The sequence below is a fragment of the Rhinolophus ferrumequinum genome, chromosome 16, assembly GCF_004115265.2.
Source record: "Rhinolophus ferrumequinum isolate MPI-CBG mRhiFer1 chromosome 16, mRhiFer1_v1.p, whole genome shotgun sequence".
Taxonomy (NCBI): Eukaryota; Metazoa; Chordata; class Mammalia; order Chiroptera; family Rhinolophidae; genus Rhinolophus; species Rhinolophus ferrumequinum.
The window spans coordinates 63,241,919-63,268,064 of record NC_046299.1 but is presented as its reverse complement, the minus strand read 5'-3'; the positions used below and the strand labels follow the sequence as shown (position 1 = coordinate 63,268,064).

The 26,146-nt window shown below is 48.8% G+C and overlaps 1 protein-coding gene across 4 annotated transcripts in view; it reads left to right on the top strand.

Moving 5' to 3' along the window:
• Nucleotides 1–26,146, top strand: part of ARHGAP22 (Rho GTPase activating protein 22) — a 207,607-nt gene that overhangs the window by 16,317 nt on the left and 165,144 nt on the right. Inside the window, exon 1 of one of the 4 annotated variants that reach the window (XM_033129702.1) lies at nucleotides 22,392–22,850. The exons of 1 other annotated variant lie outside the window; for it this stretch is intronic. In XM_033129702.1, coding sequence (XP_032985593.1) covers nucleotides 22,817–22,850 — 34 coding nt within the window. In that variant the 5' untranslated portion in view covers nucleotides 22,392–22,816. Of the gene's footprint in view, nucleotides 1–22,391; nucleotides 22,851–26,146 lie in introns of those variants that run through there. 2 more of the 4 variants (XM_033129700.1, XM_033129703.1) reach the window with 2 other exon arrangements.

The following is a 26,146-nucleotide window of genomic DNA, read 5'->3' as shown; positions in this document are numbered from 1 at the left end:
GATAACAGGATGGTTGGTTTTGGTGGTACAGAGGAGTCTTTCAGAAACCAGGCCCTTCATCACAGAGCTGCACATACACGTGCCTGGCCAAGGAGTTAGAGAAGCTGACTAGGGCTCCATGGAAGGTGGGGCAATGGCAGGCCCAGCTGCTGCTGCAGACCGTTGAGGTGAGTCAGCTGATCAGCGACAATGTCCATGCACTGCATAATGGCTGTTGTTTCCCTTCCATTTCCCAAATCTCCCAAGAATCTCCCTGTGGCCCAGCCTAAAGGGAATCCTGGGAGTGTCCTTCAGCCTAGCCAAGTTGCATTACAAAGCCATCACAGGTCCTTGTTCTCTGGTTTTGGTTATGGGGAGCCAATAGAATATGTGAGGCCATTCGAAGATACCAAATTCTGGGAGGGGTAGCTGATGGGCAGGGGGAGACGAAGCTGGGGCAGGGAGACCTACGAGGTAGGAGGCCATTTCAATAGTCCAGGGAAGAGCTAATGAGAAGTTGGACCAAGATAGTGGGAGTAGAGACAGAACAGTCTAAGAAAGTGGAATACACAGAGCTTGGTGGCTTCTGTGTGTGGAAGGAGAGGGAGGGAGGAAGGAGGAGAGTCAAGATCCAACCTCTGGCTTGAGCAGTGGGAGTGGGATGCTGGTGATAGATTATTGGGCATGCAGAAGAAAGAATGGGTGTGGGGAAGACTGCTTGATGACTGACCCTTCCCCAGCACACTCTGTCCTCTCACTATTTCATCTCACCAACTCCAAAACCATCCACCCAGCCAGCCAGCCAGCCAGCCATACACCATGTGTCCCCTGTGGGCTGCTTTGGGCAACAGCTCTGTAAGTGAAGAGTGACGCCCACTGCCCAGCTTAACACAAGCAACAATCCATGGCACCTGCCTCCCACCCAGCACTGTAGATACTGTCTCCATCTGTAGCCTCAGCCTCAGAACTGCTGAGTGCCCAGAGCAGGGGACTCTTGGCAGCATTCATTCAGAAGCCTGGGGGACGGAGGCATCAGCTTCTTGAGAACTAATCTGGTAGGGATGATGGCAAGTGTGTGTGTGGAGGGCAGCTTTTCTGATTGTCCCACCCACCCGCTCTGGTTTTTAATGCTGAAGGAGCTCTCAGAATTATGCAAAAGTCCCAGCCAACATGCGGAAGCCACTCAGATCCCTGCCCACCCTGATACCTCATCCCAGCACTTTGCTCTTTACCTCACGTCTTGACTCTGAGCAGTTCTGTCCCCGTCCTGCCCCTTCTGACATCCCTCCTGGCACTTGGGCTCTGCATGCCAGCCCAGATGTGGCTTTGCCTGCCCACTCCAGTAGTCTCTTGGCAGTTCCATGGCATGAAGACTACCTGCATGCCTCCCATTCTCTCACCAGGCATGCCTAATCCATCAGTCTACAAACGTTATTGAGCCTGTAATGTTGACCACCAATCGCTGTTCTAGAACACACACGTAGAGATACAACCCCTCCTCTCAAAGAGATCTTGGTCTTCAGAAGGACAGGGCTCTGGTGGAGGGTTGGTACAAGGAGAGCAGGAAGCTGGAGGAGGGCCCCGTGATGCCCAGGAGGTCAGAACGGGGTCCCAGAGCAGGGGACAGCCTAGTCAGCCCTTGGAGCATGGGCCGGAGCAGCCAGTAGGCAGACCGCAGCAGGCATTCCTGGAAGAGGGCCAGGGCTGCATCAGGCGTTCGGAGAGCTCCATCCATCCAGCTCTTCCCAGGTTTCCTGCACAAGCACCAAGCCCAGCCCATGACATCCTGGCACACAGACAGCACCAACGCAAGCTGGGCTGGAAAGATCCAGCCACCCCCGTGTCTCTTCCACACAATGTCCTCTTGACTAGCATCTTATACGAGCCCATTGATAAGGAACGGGAAGGGAGGAGCAGTGTCAGCCCCTTAGCACCCATTTCTACCCAAGGATGGTCACCTGCATCTGGCAGCACAGGGCCCCTAAGAAATGAGACAGAAGGTGGGGTTTTCTTTCTTTTGTTTTTTTTTTAATGAAAGAGCAATGGAAGAAGGACCTAATGCTACCACCAAACTAAAAATAATAACAAATAACAGCACTGAGATCATCTGATACAGTTTACAAGTCACTTCGACATGGTGTTTTCATTTAACTCTTGTAGCCAGACTGTGAGATATTGATGTTTCCATTTTACAGATGAGTAAAGTGAAATCATTCCATCCTGCTCCCCAGCCAGGAAGGGGTGGGGCTGTGTTCAAGTTTGGGTTCCCCAAAAGCAGAACCTAAGACAATTGCTTGGGTGCGGGTGGTTTATTTGGGAGGTGACGCCAGGAAGCAGGAATTTGGGGACGGGAGAGTGAGACAGGGAAGAAGAGAATGCCAGTGTAAGGGTCGTTGTCCAGGCCACTGCTGTCAGCAACAGGCTGACTTCCGCAGGAGATCGGAGAAGAGTGTGGAATGCCTCCCGGATGGTCCCGGAAGGAGAGAGGCTGCGAAGTTCTGCTCCCTTCTCCCTTCGCAGAAGGCTGCCCTGAGGGCTGTGGATGCCCAGCACTTTCAGACTGCATTTATTTGCACAGGGGCTATGGGGTCCCTGTGGCTTCAGAGAAGGCCTTCAAGGCTGAGAGCCTGGGGTGGGAACCCATCAGTGGGCGGGAACTCTTTGTCACCTCCGTGACTATAATCAGAGCTGTCCACGGGGCTGGGACATGGGACACCCACAGCTAAGCTGCAAGGTACATCTGACACCCCCATTACTTCTCTATTTCCAAGCTGAGAGGAGTGTGTGAATTGGACAGGCCTGGGACACACGGAGTCAGGGTGCTGGGAAACCCAGTGCAGAGGTGCAGGGGTGGATGTGGGGACAACAATGAAAGACAGAGGGAACCAGGAACAAGATGAAGTGTCCCACATCATGGTGGTCCCAAGAGGGGTCCCTGACTCCAAAGGCCACCATGGGAGCTGGAATTCTCTCAGTCACAGTGAGGAGGAAGGATGGGTGTGGTAGTCTGCTCGGGTTGCCATCACAAAGTACCACATATTGAGTGGCTTAAACTACAAATTTATTTTCCCATAATTCTAAAGACTAAGACCAAGGTATTGGCAGAGTTGGTTTCTTCTGAGGCCTCTCTCCTTGGCTTGTGGATGGCTGTCTTCTCCCTGTGTCTTTACAGGGTCTTTTCTCTGGTGCCTATGTCCTAATCTCCTCTTATGAGGACACCAGTCATGTTGAATTGGCACCCACCCTAATGACTTCACTTTAACTTCATTACCTCTTTAAAGAATCTGTATGCAAATACAGTCACATCCTGAGGCACGGGGGTTATGACTTCAACACATTTATTTGGGCGGTGGGGGACACAACTGAGCCCATGACACCAGGGGGAGCCCTCTTGCTCTCCTGGGTTCTGAGCTCTTGGTCCTGAGGCGTCTGTGCCCAAGGAACAAGAAGGCTAGGGACAGGCTTGCCAGAGCCCTCCGCTAGTGTCTAGACAGAAGCTGTGCCAGACACACTACCCTCCAGGAAGCCAAGCGGAAGCCCACACTTACCCACCCTAAGCGTCTAAAACAAATAAGAGCTGAGTCAGGGGCTTTCCTTAGGGAGCCATTTTCCTATGATGATTTCTCTTCCTGCACATCTGGGAGAAGTGACATGACCCTCAGAATGGTTGCGAAATGGCAAACCACAGCGAGGCTCTCAGTCCTTCTGCACTCTGCAGCTCCCCTCCCAGGCAGTCTCATTTAGGGGCCCCAGCTCCCTGCAGGTGGAGGGGTTCTCCCCAGTGGCCAGATAAGGAAGCTGAGATTCAGGAAGTTTATTGACTCCTAAGAGCAGCAGATGCAGGACTCACCGGACCTGGCCTGACCTATCTCTACTGCTCATTCATTGCTGCACCTCTGGCTTTAGGGCCGTCGACTGCATCCTGTGGCCACAGCCATCATCTTCCCCACCCGAATTGAATGTACTCATCAGGCTTCCTACAGTATGACTGGTTAATGGTACAAATTGGCGTCTCTCAACATGTCAGATGGCTGGCAGGTAAGACCACCAGCCAGTTACCCGAGAAACAAGGGTGGGAGGAAGCAGCATCCTGATGGCTTAGGAGGAAGGTGAAGATGAACATGGGGACACAGATGCCCCTCGTGTTGACTTCCAGATACCTGCCCTAAATACCATGCAAGAGTCAGGGCATCTTAAACACCAGCTCAGCCCAGGGTCCAGTTAAGAAATGGTCCTCCCTCCTCTGCCCAGACCTCTGCTCTCTCCTCCTTTAGCCCCATGGCGTGATCCAGTTCCTGTCAACTTTCAAGTCCACAGGGAAGGTCAACCCTCCCATGCTACCACTGACATCATGTTGCCAGTTCTGAAAAGACAAAAGCAATCTTTAGAGAAAGCCAGGACAGGGTATACGTCTTAATACCACCACTTACCTACTCCGTGGTCTTACTCAAGTGATCTAACCTCTCCACTTGTGTTCTTCACTATAAAAAGGGGATCCTGAGAGGGCATATCTCACAGGACTATTGTAAGGGTAACATATCGAATAAAAAAGCAGAATTCAAGGAAGGGCGCAAGGTGATCATCCTGAATGAATAGGGATTCCCTTCAAACCACGGATCCTACTGTTAATCTTTGGCTGGGAACTGCTGCCTTTGGGAAATTCTTGAAAAGAAAGTGGAATGATGAGTTTGTTCATGATGGAGCCTCTGTGTAGGGACCCAGAGACTCTATACATGGATCCAAACACCCTGTCTTATTTCCCCAGTGTCCAGGAAATGTAAACCCAACAGCAGCCCAGAGGAAGGTGGCCTGTCATAGAGATGAGAGCCAGCTGGGGCCATTAAAGGTGGCCAGGACTGGGAATTTGACTCCGTGGGTCCCTAATGAAGGGATGAACATGTGTCACTTAGCACACGTTTGTTGTTCCGGGCACTGTTCTAGGCGCTGGGGATACAGCAGGTGACAGACCTGGAGCTCACTTGTGACCATCTAACAGAGGCATCTGAAAGGACGGGCCTCTGGGAGGATCTTCCAGGGGTAGAGGGCAGGAGATGCAGTAGGAATTGTTTGATAAAGAATAGTCGTTATTCAGAAGTTATAAAAATTTAAAGCCACTGGCTTCTGGTTCCATCTTTGACATGTAAAAAAGCTTAGAAATTGTCATTCCCAGCCTTACAACAAGGAAAAAGCTTAACAAACTTAAAACAAATCACTTTTCTTAGATCCATCAGAGAATTGAGATCACAGGGCAAACCACCACCCAAATCTAAAGACACAGAGAAATTCAGAAAGTAACAGCCAGGATCATCTTGCCTGAAGCTGAAGCCACTGGAGCCATTAACTGCTAAGAACACTCAAATGTAAGTTAACTACTTGACGGAGGCTGAGTGTGGATTAGCTTCTACAGGAGAAACTCCTGGGGTCCAGTATTAGTGGGGAGGCCCCCATACTTTCATGGGTTTTTTCTCTCCAGAAATTCCACTAGATTCTTAAGATGAAGAATCAAGAGAAATCCCCATGTGTTTTGAGCAGGCAGAAGGCAAAAGTATCAATTTTGAAATAGGATCAGAGCATTCTCCATAAGGAAGTCCTACTCTCCAAGTAAACAAACTTACCAGACCTTACCTACCTGGTGGAAGGGCAGTTAGCCAACTCCAGCTCCCTCTCCCAGCGAAGGGGAAAGATGAAAGCCAGGTAATACTTCTGAAGGTCATAGCCCAGGGACTCAGGCCCACAAAAAGGCTGATAATTGATTATAAGACTCAAACAGTTCCCCTCCTCACACCTCACCACCTCATCAGTAGGGCACTAATGGTGACCAGTGATTGCAACTGAAAATGCTGCAAGGCACAGGCTTATTTAAGGAGTTCTTAGGGAAATCCAAAGACAACAGAAAGAGAGGGAGGGAGGGAAGGAGAGAGGGAAGGAGGGAGGAAAAAGAACAAGGATACTAGAGAAAACGGAAGCCTCTGGCACGTACAGATACAATAAACGTAAAACACAGCACAGCTTCTAGCCAGATTAACATAAAACCTCAAAGACTAATGTACCTTAGTTCCTATTATTCGATAAATTATGGATGGCTGCCAGCAAAAACGATACAAAAAATGCTAAAAGGCATTGGGGCCTTCCACAGTGTACAGCACGGCTTTGTGCAGCATTGGGTGTTGACAGGTCTGTATGGAGAAGGGATCGAATATCTGCCACCTTCCATGAAGCCCCAGTGATGTCGCCATGGAACACAGCTTCAATTCTAAAGGCAAAAACTTAACAAATGTCAACATAGCACCTCATAGCAGCCACCATTTATTGAAAGCCTCAGTTTCGGGACCATTTAGAAGCTCAACTCTTTTTCACCAGTCTTCACAGTGGCTCTTAGGGGTAGAGACCGTTAGTCTTGATGAGGCTTTGAGAGGCTAAGACAAGATGTGTCAGGGTTCAAACCTAGCCTGTTTCTTGCCACCCCGCGGTGGAGTCTCCACGCGGGGCTCTCAGACTGGAATCAGCACATGAGAAAGACAGAAGACAGAAGTAAGAGGCCTGGCTGTGTGAGTCTGTTATCACTGACTCGGATTTGGGGCTGGCGTGGGGTCAGCCACTGCAGTGTAACGCACCGCTGTAAAACTCAACGGCTTCACGTACACGTGTACCTTTTAAATCAAAGCCACAGGGCTTGGCTGACTGCTGCTGCTGTCACATGCTTCTACCCGTTAACTGACCGGTGTCCATCCCCTCCACAAGGGTGGACAGAGCACAGAGAAACCTTTAAGTGGTATTGAGGGAATACCAGCCCCAAACAGCCAACTTTTGTTTTTTTTTCTTTTATAATAAAAAACCCCACCTTCATCCCTATGTTTGGGGAAAAAAAAAACTCAACAGCTTCAAATGGTGAGTAATTCCTCTTGCTGCTGAGTCTGTGAGTCAGGCTTTCCCAGGCTCACGTAGTGTCCTGCACTCAGCTGGCTGGTGAAGTTGCTGGCTGTCGGCTGAGGCAGCCACTGGGTGGACAGGGCCACATGTCTCTCATGGATGCAGAGAAGGGTGAAGAATTTAGATGTTTGCAGTCAGTCACAGGAGGCTCATGGCTTCTTTTAAGAGTTGGAGGCTCGTTTGCCTAGGTCTCCCTTAGCGCTAGATTTGCTGGTGGTGAGCTAAGCATTTGGACACACACTTTCTGTTCTAGGCGACATGCCGTGTACGTATGAATCCCTCCTTTGCGACAATCCCAGGATGGCTGAGTGGGAACGGGTGTGGAGCAGAGACTACCTTCTGAGAACTTGAGGCTGGGGCACCGTCAGATTTTCCTGCCCCCGGTTTGGCCTGGGACAAAAGGAAAGCCCAGCAAAGCAGGTGTGCAAGTGTGAGTGGTGGGGGGAGGCCCCTCCTTTACAGAAAAGGGACAACGTGAGCACCATTAGTCTAGTTCCTGCTAGAATCAGCCATCTTTAAGCTAAAGGAAAGCATTTCACAATGGAAATGCAGAATAACAGCCGTGGAAGGCATGGCCCTTTATTGAGCACATTGCAAATGTCAAGTGTGTGTTTTCGAAGCCATTTCGTGCATTGCAGTGTGTCCTGGTGGCAGTATTGTGTTATTATTAGGGTGTAAATTCAAGGACCCGGATTTAAATGTTGCCTCCGTTAAGCCACACCCCAGTCCCTCAGGTACACAGGAAGTCACGGTCGCATCTACCTCAGAGTTGTTTGAGCGAAAGTACTTGCAAGAGTCCCCAGTGTGTGTTCAATAAATGTGACATGATAATGACATAAATCTTTATTTCTGCTGAGGAATGAGTCACGGGAAAGGAGCTCATTACTGGGGACTTCCTCTAACTTCCCAACAGCCCTGGGAGATAGGGACCCTGGCAGGTCCTGATTTTGCACATGAGAGAGCTGAGGCTCAAAGGAAACAAGCCACTGGCCTAAGTTCTCAGAGCTACCCATGGGCTAGTGACAGATTTGAACTCAGGCCTCATCTCATGGGCCCCAGAGTTAAGTACCCTCCGTGACCCCCCAGACCTCCCTGGAGGGACTATTCCTAAAAGGCCTTTGGTCATCATATGCTAGAGGAACATAATGATCAGCGCCGTCACCACGTGCTTCGGATGGAGAGTTCATCTGCTCTTCACTCCACAGTCAAGGGTGGCTCAGGGGTCGTTATCTAGAAAATCAATATTATTTCCAGAGAAATGACAACTGTTGTGAGGAACAGGGCATCCCTTCGGGATTAGAACACACGCAGTCCCACTGCCCTAAGCAAAGCGCCTAACATGCTGCTTTCTCCAGGACACAAGAATTCCTAGTTCTCAGAGTGGACTCAGAATAGTGATCTTTCTGTGCCCCACTCACGTTCTCTCAGGTATGAAGATGCCATGGAAGTTATCTAGTCCTATTCTCGCCTTTTCCAAAAAAGAAAGCTGTTCTATAGAGGGGCATTATCTTGGCTGGACGGGGCAGAACACTGCGGTGGGGCCTGAATTTCAGGAACTGGGTATATAATGGCTACATCTTTCTGGTCTACCCAAAGAGATGTGCATATACCCTCTCATTTAATCCTCTCAACAACCCTAGCCAGATGACATTCATGTCCCCATTTTAAAGCCGAGGAAACAGAGGTGTGGAGAGATTAACTGATTCGTTCAGGGTCAAGCTCCTCGTTAGTGGCTGAGCTGGCTTTAGAAACCAAGTGTGACTGCAGAGAGAGGCTGATTCAAGAAAAGTAACTGAAAACTACACACACTTGCCCCAATGTTAAGGAATTTTATTTCACATGGAGAAAAAAATCACTAACCATGAGTCATTTCAGGAAGTGGTATTTTGTGATCAGTTTGACTTCCTCTTAAGAAATGTGACAGCAAATGAGTCACAGTGACCCTCTGAACCAGGTTCCTCTTTTCGGGATGTGCCCCTGAAACTTTCTCACTGTGGCAGTTTCCATGTCAACCCCAGGACCAGGAATCAGGGTCACCCCTTTGCTCCGAAGGGTTCTGGAGGGATGAGGTATGCCCTGACTTGGACAGCCTAGGGGCGGGGTGGGCTGTCTGTCACTCAGTCCACTTTACTGTGTTTGGGGCGGAAGCAATGCATGCTCTGCCCACAACCACTCCCTACCCCGACCTTATGCCAAGGCACAATTGTGGATGTGCCCAAGATGGCTGAATCATTCATCTGACAGAGAGTTAGCAAGGTCCCTGGAGACACAAAGCTGTACAAGGGATAATGTGTTTTCTGGAAGAACGAGTAGGAGAGTTACGACATAAAGAGTTAGAATGAAAGCTGCTCCAGTGCAGCCTTCCCTCACGTTGGCACACAGAGACCCCAGGCTGCTCTGGCCAGTGCTGGGTGACCAGCTGGGGGCAGCAAAGGGCAGCAGTACTTCTAAAGCCCTGGAGCTCTGGCCAGGTCATCTACCCAAGGCTGGTTGAAGGCGGTAGGGGAAGGCAGAGCTCATCACGGGAGGACTAGGCAGGACCAGGCAGTCCCCACAGGCGACCAGGCCAGGTCAGTGAGCTGACGGAGCTTTACGGGGTGGGTGGGGGAGGGGGGCACAGAGCCACATTTGTGAGTAGCCACCCTAGGACCAGCTGCTTTTGCTCTTCAAAAAGGGGCTGACATGCTGACTAGACTTTATTATTGACCAGCATGAAATATTATGAGAATAAACATCGAGTATAGGGAAGGGCAGGGAGATATCACACTCGTGGTGATGAGGGGCCAACCCCCAGGTGACACAGCTCCCACGATGGCAGCAGCAGACGGTGGTAGAAGAGTCGGGCTACAGACAGCAGTACTAGAACGTTTCTCCCACCTTCCTGCTCTGCAACTCTAGGAGAGTGAGCTCGCTTATGAGGGGCAGCCAGGGCGTGTGTCAGTCTGCACACACTCGGACGTGTGTGGCTGACGGGGGAATGTGCGCCTGTGTCTGGACCTGAGTGTGGTCAGGTGCCTGAGAAAGTGCATGCACGTGTGCACATGTGCGCGAGTGTGTGACTTGTGAGTGTGTGTGTTAGCAGTCTGATATGTTTGCCTCCCCGCTCACTACCTTACAGGCTCTTAGAGCAGTAGCCCTGCTTCTCCTGCTATCTCTTTAATAACTGGCATAAAGGAAGCCACATGCCTACATTCTGTGGAGAGTCAACTATGAATCAAGCATGTGCTACCTGCTTTTATTCTCCATCTCATGTAATCTCCATAGCAACCTTGGGAGGTGGCTCTGACTGTCCCCATTTTGCAGCTGAGGTGATTGAGGCGCCAAGAGAGGACGTGGCTTGTCCAATCCACTCAGCCAGTGCATGGTGGTGCCAGATTTTGATCCCAAAGCCCAGGCTCTGTCCGTGACACCACACCACCTCCTGTATTTCAGCAAACAGAAACCAAGAAAGCCAAATGTTCATCAGGTGGTAGAAGCTAACCAGGACGTTTGGGTCTGCAGAGGGTTGATGGGAGCTGTGCTCCAACAGGGCCTGGCTGCACACTATGAGCAGTGGGTACAGCGAGTGTGCCTGCTGTCTCACTTCCTCTGAAGTTGCCTCCCCCCTCTGCTCACCCTTGTATTTACACCAACAGACTGCCTGGTGAGCTACACAAAGCTGCAAGGTTTGGGAGAAGTAATGTTTAGAGAGGCATGAAATTGACCAAAACACAAGCTCATGTGCCAAAGAGATCAAAGCAAATTGCAAGCTAGTGAGCAAACTCTTCTAATGTGTGGTGCAATTAAATGTGTCCCTTCATTGATAAGAACATAGATTGCATTACAGCTGTTCTTGAGGATATGCAATATTTCAGGAATATCTCTTACCTACAATATGAAAATACAGCTCTCTGGGCCAAAATCTTGGGAAAGAATGAACCAGTAGTTGTTCTTACCCGTTTATTGGGTCGTCGATGCACAGCTGGTTCTTGCCATGGAGCTGTATGCTAATACACACTCTTGTATGTGTCCTTATATAGTGTTTGGCAGTTTGCAAAGAGCTTTTGCAAGGAGCTTTCACATACACAGCTTTCCTACCTTAGCAGTGCCCATTTGGGATAGGTAGGACAGAAATTATCATCTCCATTTGATAGATGGAGGAACAACAGGCTTAAAGATGTTCAGGGACTTGCTCAAGGTCACTCAGATCAAGATGACAGAGCCAGGAGTCAGACTCAGGTCTCTTGCTCTTCATCCTCTCATCTTCCCACTGTGACGCTCCAGGTCTGTTTTCATCTGGCCAAGGAAAGCAGTTCCATTTTGCTTTAGTTAGGGCCTTAAGCTCCTCTTGTCTAGACCATCCCAACCTTCCTGCTCGATTCTCAGCCTCCAACACCCCCAACAGAACCACCTTGCCCTGCTCAGGAGCCACTCAGGGGCATGAGCTGGCTCTGGGGTAGGAAGATAGATGAGCCATGAGGCTATAGGTGGAGAGAAGGAGTGTTGGTTCTCTCACAGAGACAGAGAACAAAGTGGGTAGGGTGTAGAGTAGGAAGCATCCCTCTGCCTATAAACAAAGACATTTAGGACCAAGTTTCATGTTGACTTCAGCATCCGTGACAAGGCGCCTTCCTGTGCTCTGGCCAAAATCACCACTGCACTGGTCCTCGTTGCCCAGGCTACCTGTTTTAGCTACCATGTTTCCCCGAAAATGAGAGCTAACCAGAAAATAAGCCCTAGCGTGATTTTTCAGGAGGACATCCCCTGAACATAAGCCCTAATGCGTCTTTTGGAGCAAAACTTAATGTAAGACCCGGTCTTATTTTCAGGGAAACATGGTATTCTGGGTCCCTTGCAATTCCATATCAGTTTTAGAATCAGCTTGTCAGTTTCTACGAAGAAGTCATCTGGGATTCTGATAGGGATCTGCTAACTCTGTAGATCATTTTGGGGAGTATTGCCGTCTTAATAATGTTAAATCTTTCAATCCACAAACATGAGATGTTTTTCTACTTATTTAAATATTTTTAAATCTCTTTCAAAAATGTTTCATAGTTTTCAGAGTATAAGTTTGCACTTATTTTGTTAAATTTATTCCTGTGTATTTTATTCTATTTGATGATATTATGAATGAAATTGTTTTCTTTCTTTATTTCATTTTCAGAGTATTCACAGCAAGATATAAACATGCAATTGATTTTGCTTATTGATCTTGTACCCTACAATTTTCTGAACTCATCTATTAATTCTAAAAGTTTTTTTAGTGAATTCCTCAGAATTTTCTATATATAAGATCATGTCATCTGTGAACGATAGTTTTTTACTTCTTTCTTTTCAATCGATGTCTTTATTTATTTTTCTTGCCTAGTTTTCCTAGCTAGAACCTCCTGTACACTGTTTAGTAGAAGTGATGAAAGCAGATGTCCTTTTAAATCTGTAGAGATTTGTTTTGTGGCCTAGTGTTTGGTCTGTCCTGGAGTATGTTCCATGTGCACTTGAAAAGAATGTATTTTCTGTTGTTGTGTTGGGTGGGGTGTTCAATAGATGTCTGTTAGCTCCAGCTGGTTTATAGTGTTGTTCAAGTGTTCTATTCCCTTACTGATGTTCTATCCTTTATTGCTTGTGGGATTTTGCAGTTTTCAATTACTATTGGTAATTGGTCACTGTCTATATCTCTCTTTAGTCTAGTTTTGCATCATGGAGTTTGATGCTCTATTATTGGGTGAATATATTTATAATTGCTATATCTTGATGGATTTACCCATTTATTAATGTATAGTCCTTCTTTCTCTCGTAATAATTTTTGTCTTGAAGTCTATTTTGTCTGATTTCAGTACAGACACCGCAGCTCTCTTCTGATTACCATTTACGAGGAATATCTTTTTCAATCCTTTCATTTTCAACCTATTAGTGTCTTTGAATCTTAAGTCTCTAGACAGTGTATTATTGGATTATGTTTTTTAATCCATTTTGCTCACCTTTTCCTTTTATTTGGATAGTTCAATCTATTTATATTTAATGTAATTACTGATAAGAAAGGACCTATGCTATTTTGCTATTTTTTCTAAGTGTCATATATCATTTTTGTTCCTCAGAGCTTCGATTACTACTTTTTTTGTGTTAAATAGATATTTTCTGGCATACTCTTTTAATTCACTTGTCATTTTTTAATTGCATATTTTAGGTTATTTTCTCAGTGGTTGTCTTGTGGAGTTCATCTTAATTTATATCCATCTAATCTGGGTTAATACCAAGTTAATATCAATAGTGTATAAATTTTTTTCTTATATATCTCCATTATCCCTCCCCCCACTTATGTTGTTTTCATCACCCATTACATCTTTATACATTGTGTGCCCATCAACTAGATTTATCTTTGTTGTTTTATGCAGTTATCTTTTAAATCAGATAAGAAAAAGAGAAGTTACAAAAAACACACTAATGGTTTCTTAAATATTTACATATATCATTACTTTTACTGGTGTTCTTTATTTCTTCATGTGGATTTGAGTTACTGTCTAGTATCCTTTCATTTCAGCCTGAAGGATTCCCTTTAACATTTTTCATAGGGCAGGTCTGCTAGCAATTATTTGTCTCAGTGTTTGTTTGCCTAAGAATGTGTTCATTCCTCCTTCATTCTTGAAGAATAGTTTTGCCAGATATTGAATTATTGGTTTACAGTGTTTCTTTCAGCATTTTGACTATGTCATCCCACTACAGGCTAACGTAAGGCAGTATACATGTACGACATACTCACTAAGGGCAGAGGTGATACCCAGGCAGGAGCTGAACTTTGAAATAGGTGAGGATGAAATAAAGGTTAGAAGGACAGAGGTGTTTGTGAGCAGAAGGGCCTCATGCAGCAGCGCCGCCCGCTGCGCTGAGATGACTGTCAGCTACAACCAACAAGAGCCTCTCCCAGGAAATATGACAACAGGCTGCAGAAGGCTGGCGCCCTGGTCTGGAAGGGCCACCTGTGGTTTCCAGTCTGAGACATACAATGATTAGTTTAGTGGCATAATTGGGGAAATAAGGAAGGAAATGCCATCTGTGAGAAAATGACAAGTGAAAGACTGTACCATTTGTGCTGAATTAGAAAGATTAGGAAGAGAGAGAGAAGAGGAATTTGAAAACATGGGCTGAGAACGTGATGTGGGAGTCAGAATTCCATGTTTTGAGGTCACAGAAAGGCAACGCAACCCAAATCAGCGAAAGCCAGAAGAAGGGAATCTATTGGAAGTTTATAAGAGATTTACCAAATCCTTCGGGAGCTGGAGAATCAGGCTTGGGAAATGGACAAAAATGATGGGAGTTCCCGAGGGCCTAAAAGCAAGAAGCATGAGGATCACTTTCTCAAATACGCAAGGTCAGGACGCCCCTCAGGTCGCCTCCCCTGTGCCAGAGGCACCGTTGTCACAGCAGGGCGTTGTCACTGCCGTTCTGGGAGGTCCATTCTAACCATCTCTCAGTCCTTTCATGACACTCTCAGTTTAGCTCAAACCCAGGCAGGGGCATCTGATGGGCTGAGCCTGGGTCACATAGTCATGTCCAACTGCCTGCAGGGACAGGGCAGAGCTGTTCATCACGTCTCCCAAAGAAGGAGGTGGTGGGAGACTGCTCCAAAATAGCCCCAAAGCAAGCTCTGTTCCACTGCACAAATGAGATGAAGGGAAGTTGTGATTGTGAGCATAGGGAATACTTGCATGTGTTTGTCAGCTTGGAGAAGAGAACCAGTGAGAGAGGGAGATTAAAGATGCAGAAGGAGGGGAGATAACTGGAAGAGCAGATGGAGGCTGTGTGCCCACAGAGGGCTGCTATGCCCAGAGAAGCAGGGGAGGAATCTTGACTTTTTGGACAGGTGTGAGTTGAGGGAGAAGGCACCTGAGAAGTTTCCATTCTTTCCATCTCTTGCGGTCCCTGCCTTTGCACAACAAGCAGGTGTTTTCACGACGGAGAAGACTTGTTGTTCAATAATGCAGAACTGACCAAGGTGGTGATTCATCGTTTTCTAAAATATGACTCTTCGGGGTAGGGGAGATTATTTCAGACCTGCTTCCTTGTTGGACCCAAATGAGGACATGGGTTGCCATTTGAGCCTGGGTACCCCGCCCCCTGCTTTGAGGAAAGGGTGGCAGCTCCTTGGAACCCGAGTACATCATGTTCCCAGGACCCAGAAACCCACTAGTGAGATCATATTTCCTCTGTCCCCTCAGCCTCTCACTGCCAGACACAAGAACTCAGCAGCAGACCCTCCCTGGCGCGGGATATCAGGCGTGGAGGACTGGGGTCCTTCCTGCCACCTCCAATAGTTCCCTGAGCGAAGCTCATGCACTCATGGCAGGGCCTGTCCTACTGCCAGTTTCACATACTCTCGAATAGAAGCTTTCCCTTCTGAGAAACCCACAATAAGACTTTGCAGCAAAATAACATCTTTATCTGAAAGCTGCCCAGTTAAATGCGGAGCCCAGACAGTCGTCCAAGTGGAGCAAAGATTCTCATGTGAATTGTATTTATCTGAACCCAGCATTTACAGAGGCTTGACGCTGAGGCCTATGACCTCCACAGAACCCCATGTGGTACACACAGCGGAGCCGCTCAGAGCCCCCTTCAAGACAGAACTCACTGTCTAGCTACAGGGAACGGGGTCAGCCGCCAGCTGTTAGCTCTTTTTGGGGTCAGCCTTAACTTGCAAGCCAACTTCATGCTCTTCTTAGGTGGCCCCCAGCCAATAGCTACACAAGGCAGTGGAGGCCAAGGTCATGCTCCTCCCAAGGGGACCACCAACCAATGACAGCAACAGGTGGTAGTATGAGGGCCTAACCACGTTTTACCAAAGCCAGACCCCTCTTCTGGGCCATCTGCTTTGGAGCTCCCAGGCAGGCTGGCTGAGATAGCTGTCAGGTTTGCGCGGTGCTCTGACGCTCCCCTCCCACCCCTCTGCTGCCACCGCTCCTTTCTTGAACAGGTGTGAATCCCTAATAAAGTTCTCATCTCATCATCTGCCGTACCACTCATTCATGCATTCAACACACAGGAAGCATGCCCTGGACTTCAGCCGCCTGACACTAGCTGTTGCAAAGTTAAAAGTGATGTGTGAGAAGTGCTACAATGGATGTCGGTATTCCTAAACCACCTCTCCTTAGACTCGGGCTGCAGGAAGGAGCCTAGAAAACATGCTGGGGCTACAGGTCATGATTCAGGAACTTTCCAAACAAAGCCTGCGTATTGGAGTCTGAACCCTCTTGCTCTGGCTTCGTGCATCTGGGTGGTTTTCCAATGGCCAAACCTGGAATCTGCATTTTTGTTCTTCTGACTCTCTGCCCAGGATCCCAGGACACAAAAGACCTAAAAAAATTAGGAATCCAGGGCTCTAAACCCCTTCTCAGGGCCTGGGCTGTATATTGGATGGCACTGTGGTGTGTGGACACACTAGAATTAAAAGCTACGCTATGCATTGGAGGAGGCATTGGGCCAAAGGACAGAGGCAGACCTTCGGCCTAAGGCAGTAGGACTGGGGCCACGAGAGCAGCCCTGCCCTCTGGGGCACAGCAGCTTGCAGCTCCAAGTATCCAAAGTGGAAACCGAGGATGTGCCAGAGTACCAGCAAGGCAAGGTCACCAAAAGGGGCAGGAAGTTCACCTTTGATGAATCCCACACAGTTTTACAATGAAAAAATCTGGAAAGAATATTTTAAATTCAATATTCTGTAAGTTTTGTTTATAGCTCGTATTTAAATTAGGGGCTATCCTATTTAAATTATGGGTTAATTTTAAATTATGCGTTAATTATGGGTAATTTAAATTCTATATATTTAAATTATGGGTAAGGTCTTAGTTGGGTCTGGCAGGAGGGCTTTGAGAAGGTTCCTGTGTCCTCGGGCTTGGGGAGATTTAAAGGTGCCAAACTTTAACCATGAGGCACTGAGCAAGGGAGGTGATGCTGAAACAGGGTCCAGAAGGATGCATCAAAGTCTGGTAGGTGAAGAAGGGCAGGCAGAGTGTTTATCTGGTGGGAAGGTCAGCTGCAGTGACAAAGAGCACCAGCTGTGTAATGGCTGTCCCTCTCATAGCCATTGAAGATGTTTCCGAGTTGACAGTGGGGTGTGGTTCCACTCGGTCATTCAGGGACCTAGACTGTGGGGCCTCTACCATCTTCTCCACGGCACTTCCAAGGTAGTCCTGTTCTAGTCCACCAGGAAGGGGAGACACTCCTGGAGGGTATTCGGAGGGGTGCTGTGGGCCAGGCCTGGGAGTGTCACATCATGTCTGCTCATAAGCGATGGTGAGGACGCCGTCACACCAGACTACAAGGAGGCTGGGAAATGCTGAGCGTGTGGGTATGCCCAGGACGAAGGGGAGAACAGATTCGGGTGGCGAGTGCACTCCCCACAGCAGGGAGTTGACAGTGACTGGGGCACGGGGAATGAACGTGGTAGGGAATGACCAGAGGCACGCTGGCAAGTGTCTAACAACCAGCTCTCCAGAAGGAAAACATTGAGTTCTGATTGGTAGTATTCGCCTATCTTCTTGGTGTATATCCTCCCATCACCACCATTTTCAAACCACTGAACAAGGAGTTGGGAAGAGAGGCGCAGTAGCAGCCCAGTATACCGGGGATGCCAAAAAAATGTACACAAGTGGACACTTTGGTCAACGTTGCTCAAGCAGTAGTTCACCACCATCAGAAGTGTCTGGACGCTGATGGTAACCACTTTGAGCACCTCTTGTAATTGCAGAAGTCAAACGTGACTTGCATTCATCTTTTTTTTATAGGTATATATTGAGCATTACAAATTTAACAGTTTTTTTTTTCCTTTCTTAAACTGTGTATACATTTTTTTGGCACCCTCTGTATAGTTGTTTTAGGGTTCTGTAGAGAAACAGAACCAATAGGAGATAGATGAGATAGAGGTAGAGGTAAGGGTAGGCAAAGGGGTCGGGGTAGAGGTAGGGGCAGAGATATAGAATTGGCTCGCGTGATTATGGAGGCTGAGAAGTCCCACGTGCTGCATTGCAGTCCACAAGCTGGAGACCTAGGAGAGCCAATGGGACAATTCTAGTCCAAAGGCCAGCAGGCTCGAGACCCAAGAAGAGAGGATATTCAGTTCAAGTGTAGAGGCAGGAAAAAAACTACATATGTCCCAGCTTAAGGCCACCAGACACTTCTACTCAGGGAACCGTGGCCTTTTGTTCTATTCGGGCCCCCAGCTGACTGGCTGCGGCCCACCCACATTGGGCAGGGCAATCTGCTTTCTTTAGTCTACTGATTCAAATGTTAATTTCATCCAGAAACACCCTCACAGACACACCCAGAATAATGCTTGACATAATATCTGGCCATCCCGTGGCCCAGTCAAGACAACACAAAAAAGTCAACCATCACAAATAATATTTTCGCCATATAGATAGACGTGAATAACCTAAGAATGTAGACAATAGAAAAATGAAGTAAAGTAATTAGGAAGTGCTGTGTGTCGAGTATGTGTTACCTTTGTTTTTTAATATAATTTATTTAATTACAAGTTTATTTAATTAAATTTCTGATGATGTCTGCGTTACACAACTGGCTTCCAATAGCACTCACGGCTGTTGGAACCAACCGGCTGGTCCAGCACTCCACTGGAATGGACAGTGGTAACATGCTTGGTCGCTGACACATCAGCTGCCTGGCAATAGAGGCAGAGAGCACTCTGAGCAGGAAGTCAGGGGACACTGGTGCTGGTGACCCCTGGGTAGGCATCTCAGAATCCAGAGAGCAATGTTTCCCCTCTGCCTCCAAAAGAGCACACTCTGTCCTTCCTGCAGCTTCTAGAACAAGGAAGCAGGGCTCTGCTATTTCTATGGCACCTTGGTAAAATTCAGACAGAGGCATACCCTCCTGGTGGCAGATCCCCCTGACCATACTAGAATGTGTGGCAAGACAGCGGAGCCTCACTGCCCCTCTGCGGGACACCAGTGTGCAGACTACACACAGTATCTGTGCCGCTGCATGGAATGGAGCTATCATCTCCCGTAGTCTTGGGAGAAAGCCCCCTTACCTCTTTCTAACTGAGAGACTGATTAGCTAACCTGTGCTTCCCTGGAGGTGACAATGAGCAAAGACTGCCTCTGGTGGGCCCAGGCTCAAGGGCATGCAGTTATCTTCTAAAGTGATGGTTCTGTTATGGCCGCACTTTGTATCACCTGAGGGGCTTTTACAACTCCAGGTGACCAGTGTACATACCAGACTAGTTAAATCAGAGCCGCTGGTCAGAGGGACGCAGCAGTTAGTGTTCAAAGCTCCCCAATGTGCAGCCAAAGTTGAGAACTACTGTCCGACGTAAGAACATCCAAACTAGAGAATTTTTTAAAAAATTTTATTTGAGCCAAAGAGAACATGCCTAGAAGCAAGATCTCAACAGACTAAGATAAATGCCTCCAAGAAATGACAGTTTGTAGTTTCTTTTATGCATTTGGAATTAAAGAGGAAGAATACAGGAAGGTGGGAGAAAGCAAGGCGGGGATTAGATTACAGGATATTTACCAAGTTCATGTGCTCTTTTGAAGGTGGCCACATTTTAGAAGGAGAGGTCTGAAAAGAGGCATTTCAAAGGTATGTTAGCCTAGATGCACAGAAACAAAGGACAGGGCTTGCTTAAGGCAAAGATAAGCCTTTTACTACAGAAGTTTTATTCCTGGAGTGGGACTGCCCACCATGACCTGCGCAATTAGGAATTTATGATCGGATCACCTTGTGAGGTGACTTTCCATAGAACCTTTTTTTGTCCACACACTGATGTGAAGCCATCTTGGCTCTGAACCAATGATGTAGGTGGGTGACTGTCCCACCAGGACGTGTGCGTTTCAGCAGATGCCTTCTGGAGAGTTCTGCCCTCCAACCCTCTCCACTCACCCTTCAGTGTCTAGTGATGCCTGGCCCAGAGCAGCCCTTAGAAAGTGCTGACATGGTGCAAGGCAAGAAACAATGAGGTGCTCTGGACCGCTGTTGGGGGGTGGGTGGGGGACAGTGCTGTGCTGCTGGCACAGGACAGTGAGAAAGGAGTCCATCTCTCTGTCTCCTGCTAGGTGACACCTGCATTTCCCCTCCTTGGTCTCAGTTTCCTGCCTGTGAGGGGGAGTGGGGCAATTTCTTCAAATAAATGCTTATGCAGGAGGCCATTGTTTTTAACAGATCCCCTCACCCTGTTTTTTCTTACCCCACCCTCCATCCGAGCAGCCTCAGAGGTGGGGCAGGGTTTGTAAACTTCAGGAAGGAGGGGGCTCTAGTGGCCCTTCCAGCCGGACCCCATGGAAGTACTTGTTCCCAGAGAAGTACTGGGAACACGGTCTGAAGGCAGAGAGAAGGAAAGGCCTTCTTTGCCCCCCTTCCTGACCCCCACCATTCTCCAGTGCAGAGTCTGGACTGGCTCCTGACCTTTTCCCAGCTTTACTTCTGGGTTTAAGCCCAGAGCCTCTGTGGTTTTGTCCAATTCCAATGCAGATCCCCGGAAAAGCAGGCGAGGTGACTTAATGTCATTGGGGGAACAGCTGCACCGAAAAGAATGCCTGGGGGTGATTTCTTAACCAAAACAAGTGTGAGTGGACTCAAAAGAAGTCTTCAGGGCATTTTCCTGCCTCTGACTTGGAGGAAGTGGTCCAGGCCACATTACTCACAGGGCTTCATGATTGCTCAAGATTTTGTCACTGGCCACGGGACCTCGCCCTGTGACCCTGATATCTACGTGAGATTTTCCAGCTCTATATCCTCCCCACTCCTGGGTGGCCTCTGTCCTAGCCTGACCTAGCTTCAAACTGGCCCAAAAAGAAAAGGAACGTGATCCCATCATTCAGTGGTGTGTCCTGGATCTGGCCATCAAGTCAGTATTTCTTGTGAGGCTTCTGCCTGAGTACAGCCTGGGGCACACGTCTTGGAGTGAAGAAGTGCTTGGGGCAGTCTAAGGGACACAGAGAAGAGTTCTGCAGAAGCACTTAGTGTCTCTTTCTGGTGGTAGAATAAACATAATTTCACAGAGTACTTGCTTAGCATGATCAGGCTTATGTAGCTGAAACAGTGTGGGAAAGGGCACGTGCAAAGGCAAGAGACTCAGGAGCAGGGGCTGTGCGTGCATATAGTAGTATGTAGTTTTAGCAAGAGCTAGGTCACCGAGGCAGGTCTGGACAGTACCATGAGAGGCCTCGAATGTTATGTCAAGATACTTATTCAAACCTGAGGAGTGGCTGAGGGCCAGAATAAGTGACTTGATGCTGAGTAAGCCAGCTTTGTCTCCGTGGACTCTGCTCTCTCCCTTCAAGCTGGTCATTTGATCCACCACATCCTGGCAAGTCCTTAACCTCTGCAATCCTCCCCTGCTTTCCATTGTCCAGATCCTGTCATCTCTAGCAAGGACTGCTGCGGTGGGTTCCCAGTGGACCCCCAGCCTACAGACCGTCTTCCCCTCCAGCTGCTAGAGTTCATGACACATCAGTATGACATTTAAGGATCAGGGGACATAAGGGGCACTATGAGGATTAAGGAGGGATCCCGGCTGTTAACAGTAGAGAGGTTTTCAAATCGCTGGTCTTCCAACTGAAAGGATCCCACAGCACCTGCCCAAAAAACCCAGCCCCGGGCGCGAATCCCTAATGGGGCCCCTCTGTGATTGTCAGAGCACAAAGGTTGGTTCTCACCATCTGACACATTCATTGAGGGCTGTCCAGCCAGGAAGTGTTCACATGAAGTGGTTGGAATTTGGGTATTTAGAGAGACTGGCATCATGGAAAATCATGAGCTGTAGACACACAGTCCTGGGCTCAAATCCTTGCCCTGACAGTATTGTGTGACTTTGGGCAAGTTATTTAACTTTTCTGTGCCTTGTTTTCTTCATCTGGAAAGCCATAATGGCCCCTGCCTCAGGGAATCTGAGAATTAAATGAGACATTGAATATAAAGTCCCAGCCTCAACACTGGACACACAGTAGGCACCTAATAAATGATAGTGGTTACTGGGATTGCATTTCTTAGGCGAGTTCTAGGATCCTGAGGCAGAACCCCCCCTCCGCACCACCTCACCCCCGCCCCCCGCCCCAGCAAAAATGTCCCACTATCCACTCTTTAGAATTGTGCTGGTATTAAACAAACAGGACAGTTAGCAGAGACTCACTACTCAGTGAACCGTTTTTTGAGATTCTGTGGGTGGGGCCTGATCTAGCCGCCTCACACGCACTCATTTATGTCATCTTACTAAGGCAGGAGAGACAAGTAACATCCCTGATAGGCGTATCTCCCTGCTGCTCCAGTGCCCTGAGGATCCCAACACTGCCGAGGGTGCGCGGTCCTTCTAAGACACACCCAGCTTTCAACAGTTGGAACTGAGCTCATAAACTTCCTCCTGGACCCATTATGGCAGGAAACATCGGGCAGAGCGGGGCCCATTGGACCGGTCCTTCGCCTGCAGGGGTCTCGGCCAGCCTCTCTCCAAGAGCGCTCTTTCCCTGTGGCCTCCTGGTGTGTCGGGCGCACGCCTATGAGCCCTCCCCGCGCAGAGGGCGGATCCAAGCTCGGGAGCCGCCCGCCGGCCGCCGCCGGGGTGGGAGGAGAGCCTGGCGTGCCAGCGCTGCTGGCTGGGCTCGGGGACCAACAGTGCCGCGTGTTCCCCGCCCGGCGGAGGGACAGCCGGCCGCCCCGCCCTGGCCCAGTGATTGATCAGCAGCGGTTACTGAGCCTCTTAATGGTTCACTTGGATGGGAATTAATTCTGGGATGGATAAATAATGCATTGAGGTTTATGTAGTCCAAGGCAAGCCGGCGGTCCGGAGCCAGGAGAGGGAGCCCAGGGAGCCTCGCCGGTGACGCCAGTGGCCATGGGAGCCCTTGTGGGGCAGGAGAGGCAACTGAGGGAGAGGAAGAGCAAAGGGAAGTGGATGGCAGCATGATCGGCCCAGCGCAGGAATATGCTGAGCCCAAAGATCAGGCAAGCCAGGAGGGGTAAGTCCAACTTCGTGGGGCGGATCTGGGCACAGGGCGCGGGTCTTTGGGCGAATGTGTGAACCCTCAGGTGGGGAGGCGTTCCGAAAGCCTCCTGTGACTGACGTCCCTCCTAGTGAGAATCCTGGGGTCAGTGGGGGCCAGACCTGAGACTACTAAGGGGCGATGGGCACCTGGCCCCAGTGGGTGTGCAGACTTTACTCCATATTCTGTCTGACCGCGCCCCTGTGTTGCTCAAAGTGACCAGGTGACAACTTTGAGGAAACTTTGTGCTTTTACTACAAGGGAAATGCTGGATGGTCAAGATTTGCCTCAGCAGCCAAGACAAAAGTGACCTCCACTAGGGAGGCAATCCTGGCTTCTAGAGACAGACAGCTCCACGTGAGGGCCCTCATGGGGGACCTGGAAGGCTGTTCTGCAGAGCCTGCAGGAGTGGCTGGCTGGGCTGCAGGACACAATTCCTTAGGCAGCTGGGGGGTGGGAGGGGGACTGGCTGGCAGGCGCTCCCCTGGAGAACTCCCTGGAAGCTGCCGGGTCTGGAGATGAGGGTGCCTGTGGGAGGAGCAGATCCAGACACAGTAAGAGATGGAAGTCAGAGAGGCTTGCAGGAGTGTGCTGCAGGACTGGGCTGGTGCCCCAGCCACGCTGTCTCCCTGCAGACTGGCCTGGAGGGTAAGTCCAGGGCAAGTCCAGGGTAAGTCCCAGGGCTAGGGACAGCATCTTCCTGGGCAGCCACTTCTTGGCTAAGGCAAGTGTCATTTTAGCTGAGAACATGTGTCTTTTCAGGTTGCCAGTGTTTGTGGAGGGCTGTGCCTCCTTGTGAGCAATGAGCGTGAGGACAGTGGTCTGGACGTGGGTGCAGCATCTGCCTGAGGAGCTTGGAAACAGTGCGAGTCTTACCCTGGGTGGGTGGCAGGGACCCTCTAGCCTCCTGCGAACTCCCTGGAAGCACACGTGTCTCATTAGCATGTCATAGGCACCTGGATGATTTGGGGGGAAGGCTGGCCCTCCAGAATGTTCTCAGAGACATCATGACACCCCCGTGGGGTGTTGGCGTGGAGTGTAACCTGTGGGCCCCAGTGGACAAAGGAGGGCTGTGCATAGCTCTGCTAAGGGATGGGGTGCAATCTGGTGATGACCCAATGGGTGGACCAGGCCAGGCCCTCTGAGAGAGCTCAGGTCTACCTCCCGCTCCCGTCTCACTCACTAGCCACTGGCCACATATAACTATTAGAACTGGACATGTGGCTAGTCCAAATTAAGAAAAAAATACATGCTAGGTTTTAATGACTTGACAGAAGAAAAATGCAAAATATCTAATTAATCATTATGTTACATTGATTATATGCTGAAATGACAATATTTTGGATACAGTGGATTAAATCAAATAATATTATTAAAATGATTTTCACCTGTTTTTTTCTTTTAATGTAATTATTAGAACTCCATATATGGCTCACATTATATTTCTATTGGACAGTGCTGGTCTAGAACGCGATCAGCACCTCAGTAAAGGACTCTCAGGATGCCTGCCTTTGAAAACCCGAACTTATAAGCAATTGTTCTAGGTCAGTGATTCTCGACTAGAAATGATTTTGCCCCCAGGGGCCTTTTGGTATCATCTAGAGACATTCTTAGTTGTTCCAACTGAGGGTTGTTAGTGGCATCTAGTTGGTAGAGGCCAGGGATGCTGCTAAACACCCCGTAATGCAGAAGACAGGTGCCACGACAAAGAATTCTCTGGCCCAAAATGTCAATAGTGCTAATGTTGAGAAATTTCTGTACTAGATATTATCTGGTAAGATATGTTAAAAGATAAGTTTATGGTGCTATTCATCAGCTGTTAATAACATAATCACTTACCCACAAAAATGTATGCCCATACACCATGACAAGAAGCGTTCTAAGAGCACAGACTGCAGAGGAAGCATCGGAGGAAGTAAGGCGTGCTCGAGCTGTAAGCTGAAGGATGATGGACGGCTAACTAGGCAAAGGGTGGTGGAGGGAGGAGGCCGATTTCCTCTGCAGGTGCCATGGGGCCAGGAGGCTGGAGCTGGGGACAGAAAGGAGCAGCAGACACAGCACGAGGCTGGAGACCAGGTCAAGAATTGGATTATGCAGGGTCAGGCTTGCAGCTTGTTAAGGAATAACTTCCCTAAGAGATAATTCAAGAGAAATATGGACCGAAATTATATATACGTGCTTTAAAGAAATTGCTCTCTGGTAGAAAGAACTTTCATCAAAATTCATCCCCCATCGACCCTTTTAGGAATTGGGCAAGATATGTGTTATAAACACAGCAAGTCGTACTGTGCAAATCCCAGGCCCTGGTACCCAGACACTGCCTTGTCTAGACTGCTCCAGACTATGCATATCCCAGGCACACTTCTAGGCTACACCACTGCACAGATACATGCAGATTCATGAAAAAGACTGGGGTCACTTTCTGGGATAGTTAATAAAATCTGCCACTGTCCGCCAGCTCAGAAGCCTCTGTGGTCTGGCTAAGGCTGCTCTGCAGATAGGGGCTTCCTAGGGACCCTTCCCCAGGTCCTGTTGGCTGTTAGCTTCCTGTCAGGTTTCCATCCAGGCCAGCCCTGAGTGAGCCCACAACAGCTGCCATCACCCTGTCTCCTTCCCAGGGAGGGGGAGATGCCAGGATTGAGCTCCTCCTAGGGAAAACTGTACTGTCACTTGCCTGCATGTAGAACTAACTTTGGTCTATAGAACTAATTGTTGTGTCTTGGGTGAGTTCAACTTCCAAGAAGTAGTTAGAGGCAGATGTTGTGAATACACACACACACACACACACACACACACACACACACACAGAAGGACAATACTAATTCAAAAAAGTAGGGAGGCACCCAAACCAACTGGAAATGGCTCAAAATAGACCATTAAGTGTAAACAGTGTGCTTGGTTTGAAGGGCATCACACAATTCAAACTGATTTCAGGAAAGTGGTCCAGATTGGTTCATACCAGCTCAAATTGGTCCTTAATGCTGTGGATGATTCTAGCTGGCCATTCTCTCCTTAGGACCCATGCTGACTCATCCTAGCTAGTCATGGCTCGTTGAAGCCAGGCTGAGCCACTTGGAACCAGGTGTGGCTGGCTCTGGCCCACTCGCTCCCACCTGGCTCTAAGGTCCTTCCCCGGGAGCCTTTCGGGCACTGTCTGCCCCCAAGCCCTGCAGGCTCTTCCTCCACTGAGCCCCACCGCCTTGTTCCCAGAGTGGGAATGGAAGAGAAACCTCACCACTGCCCTGCCAACTTTTCCCAAAGAAAAATAGGAT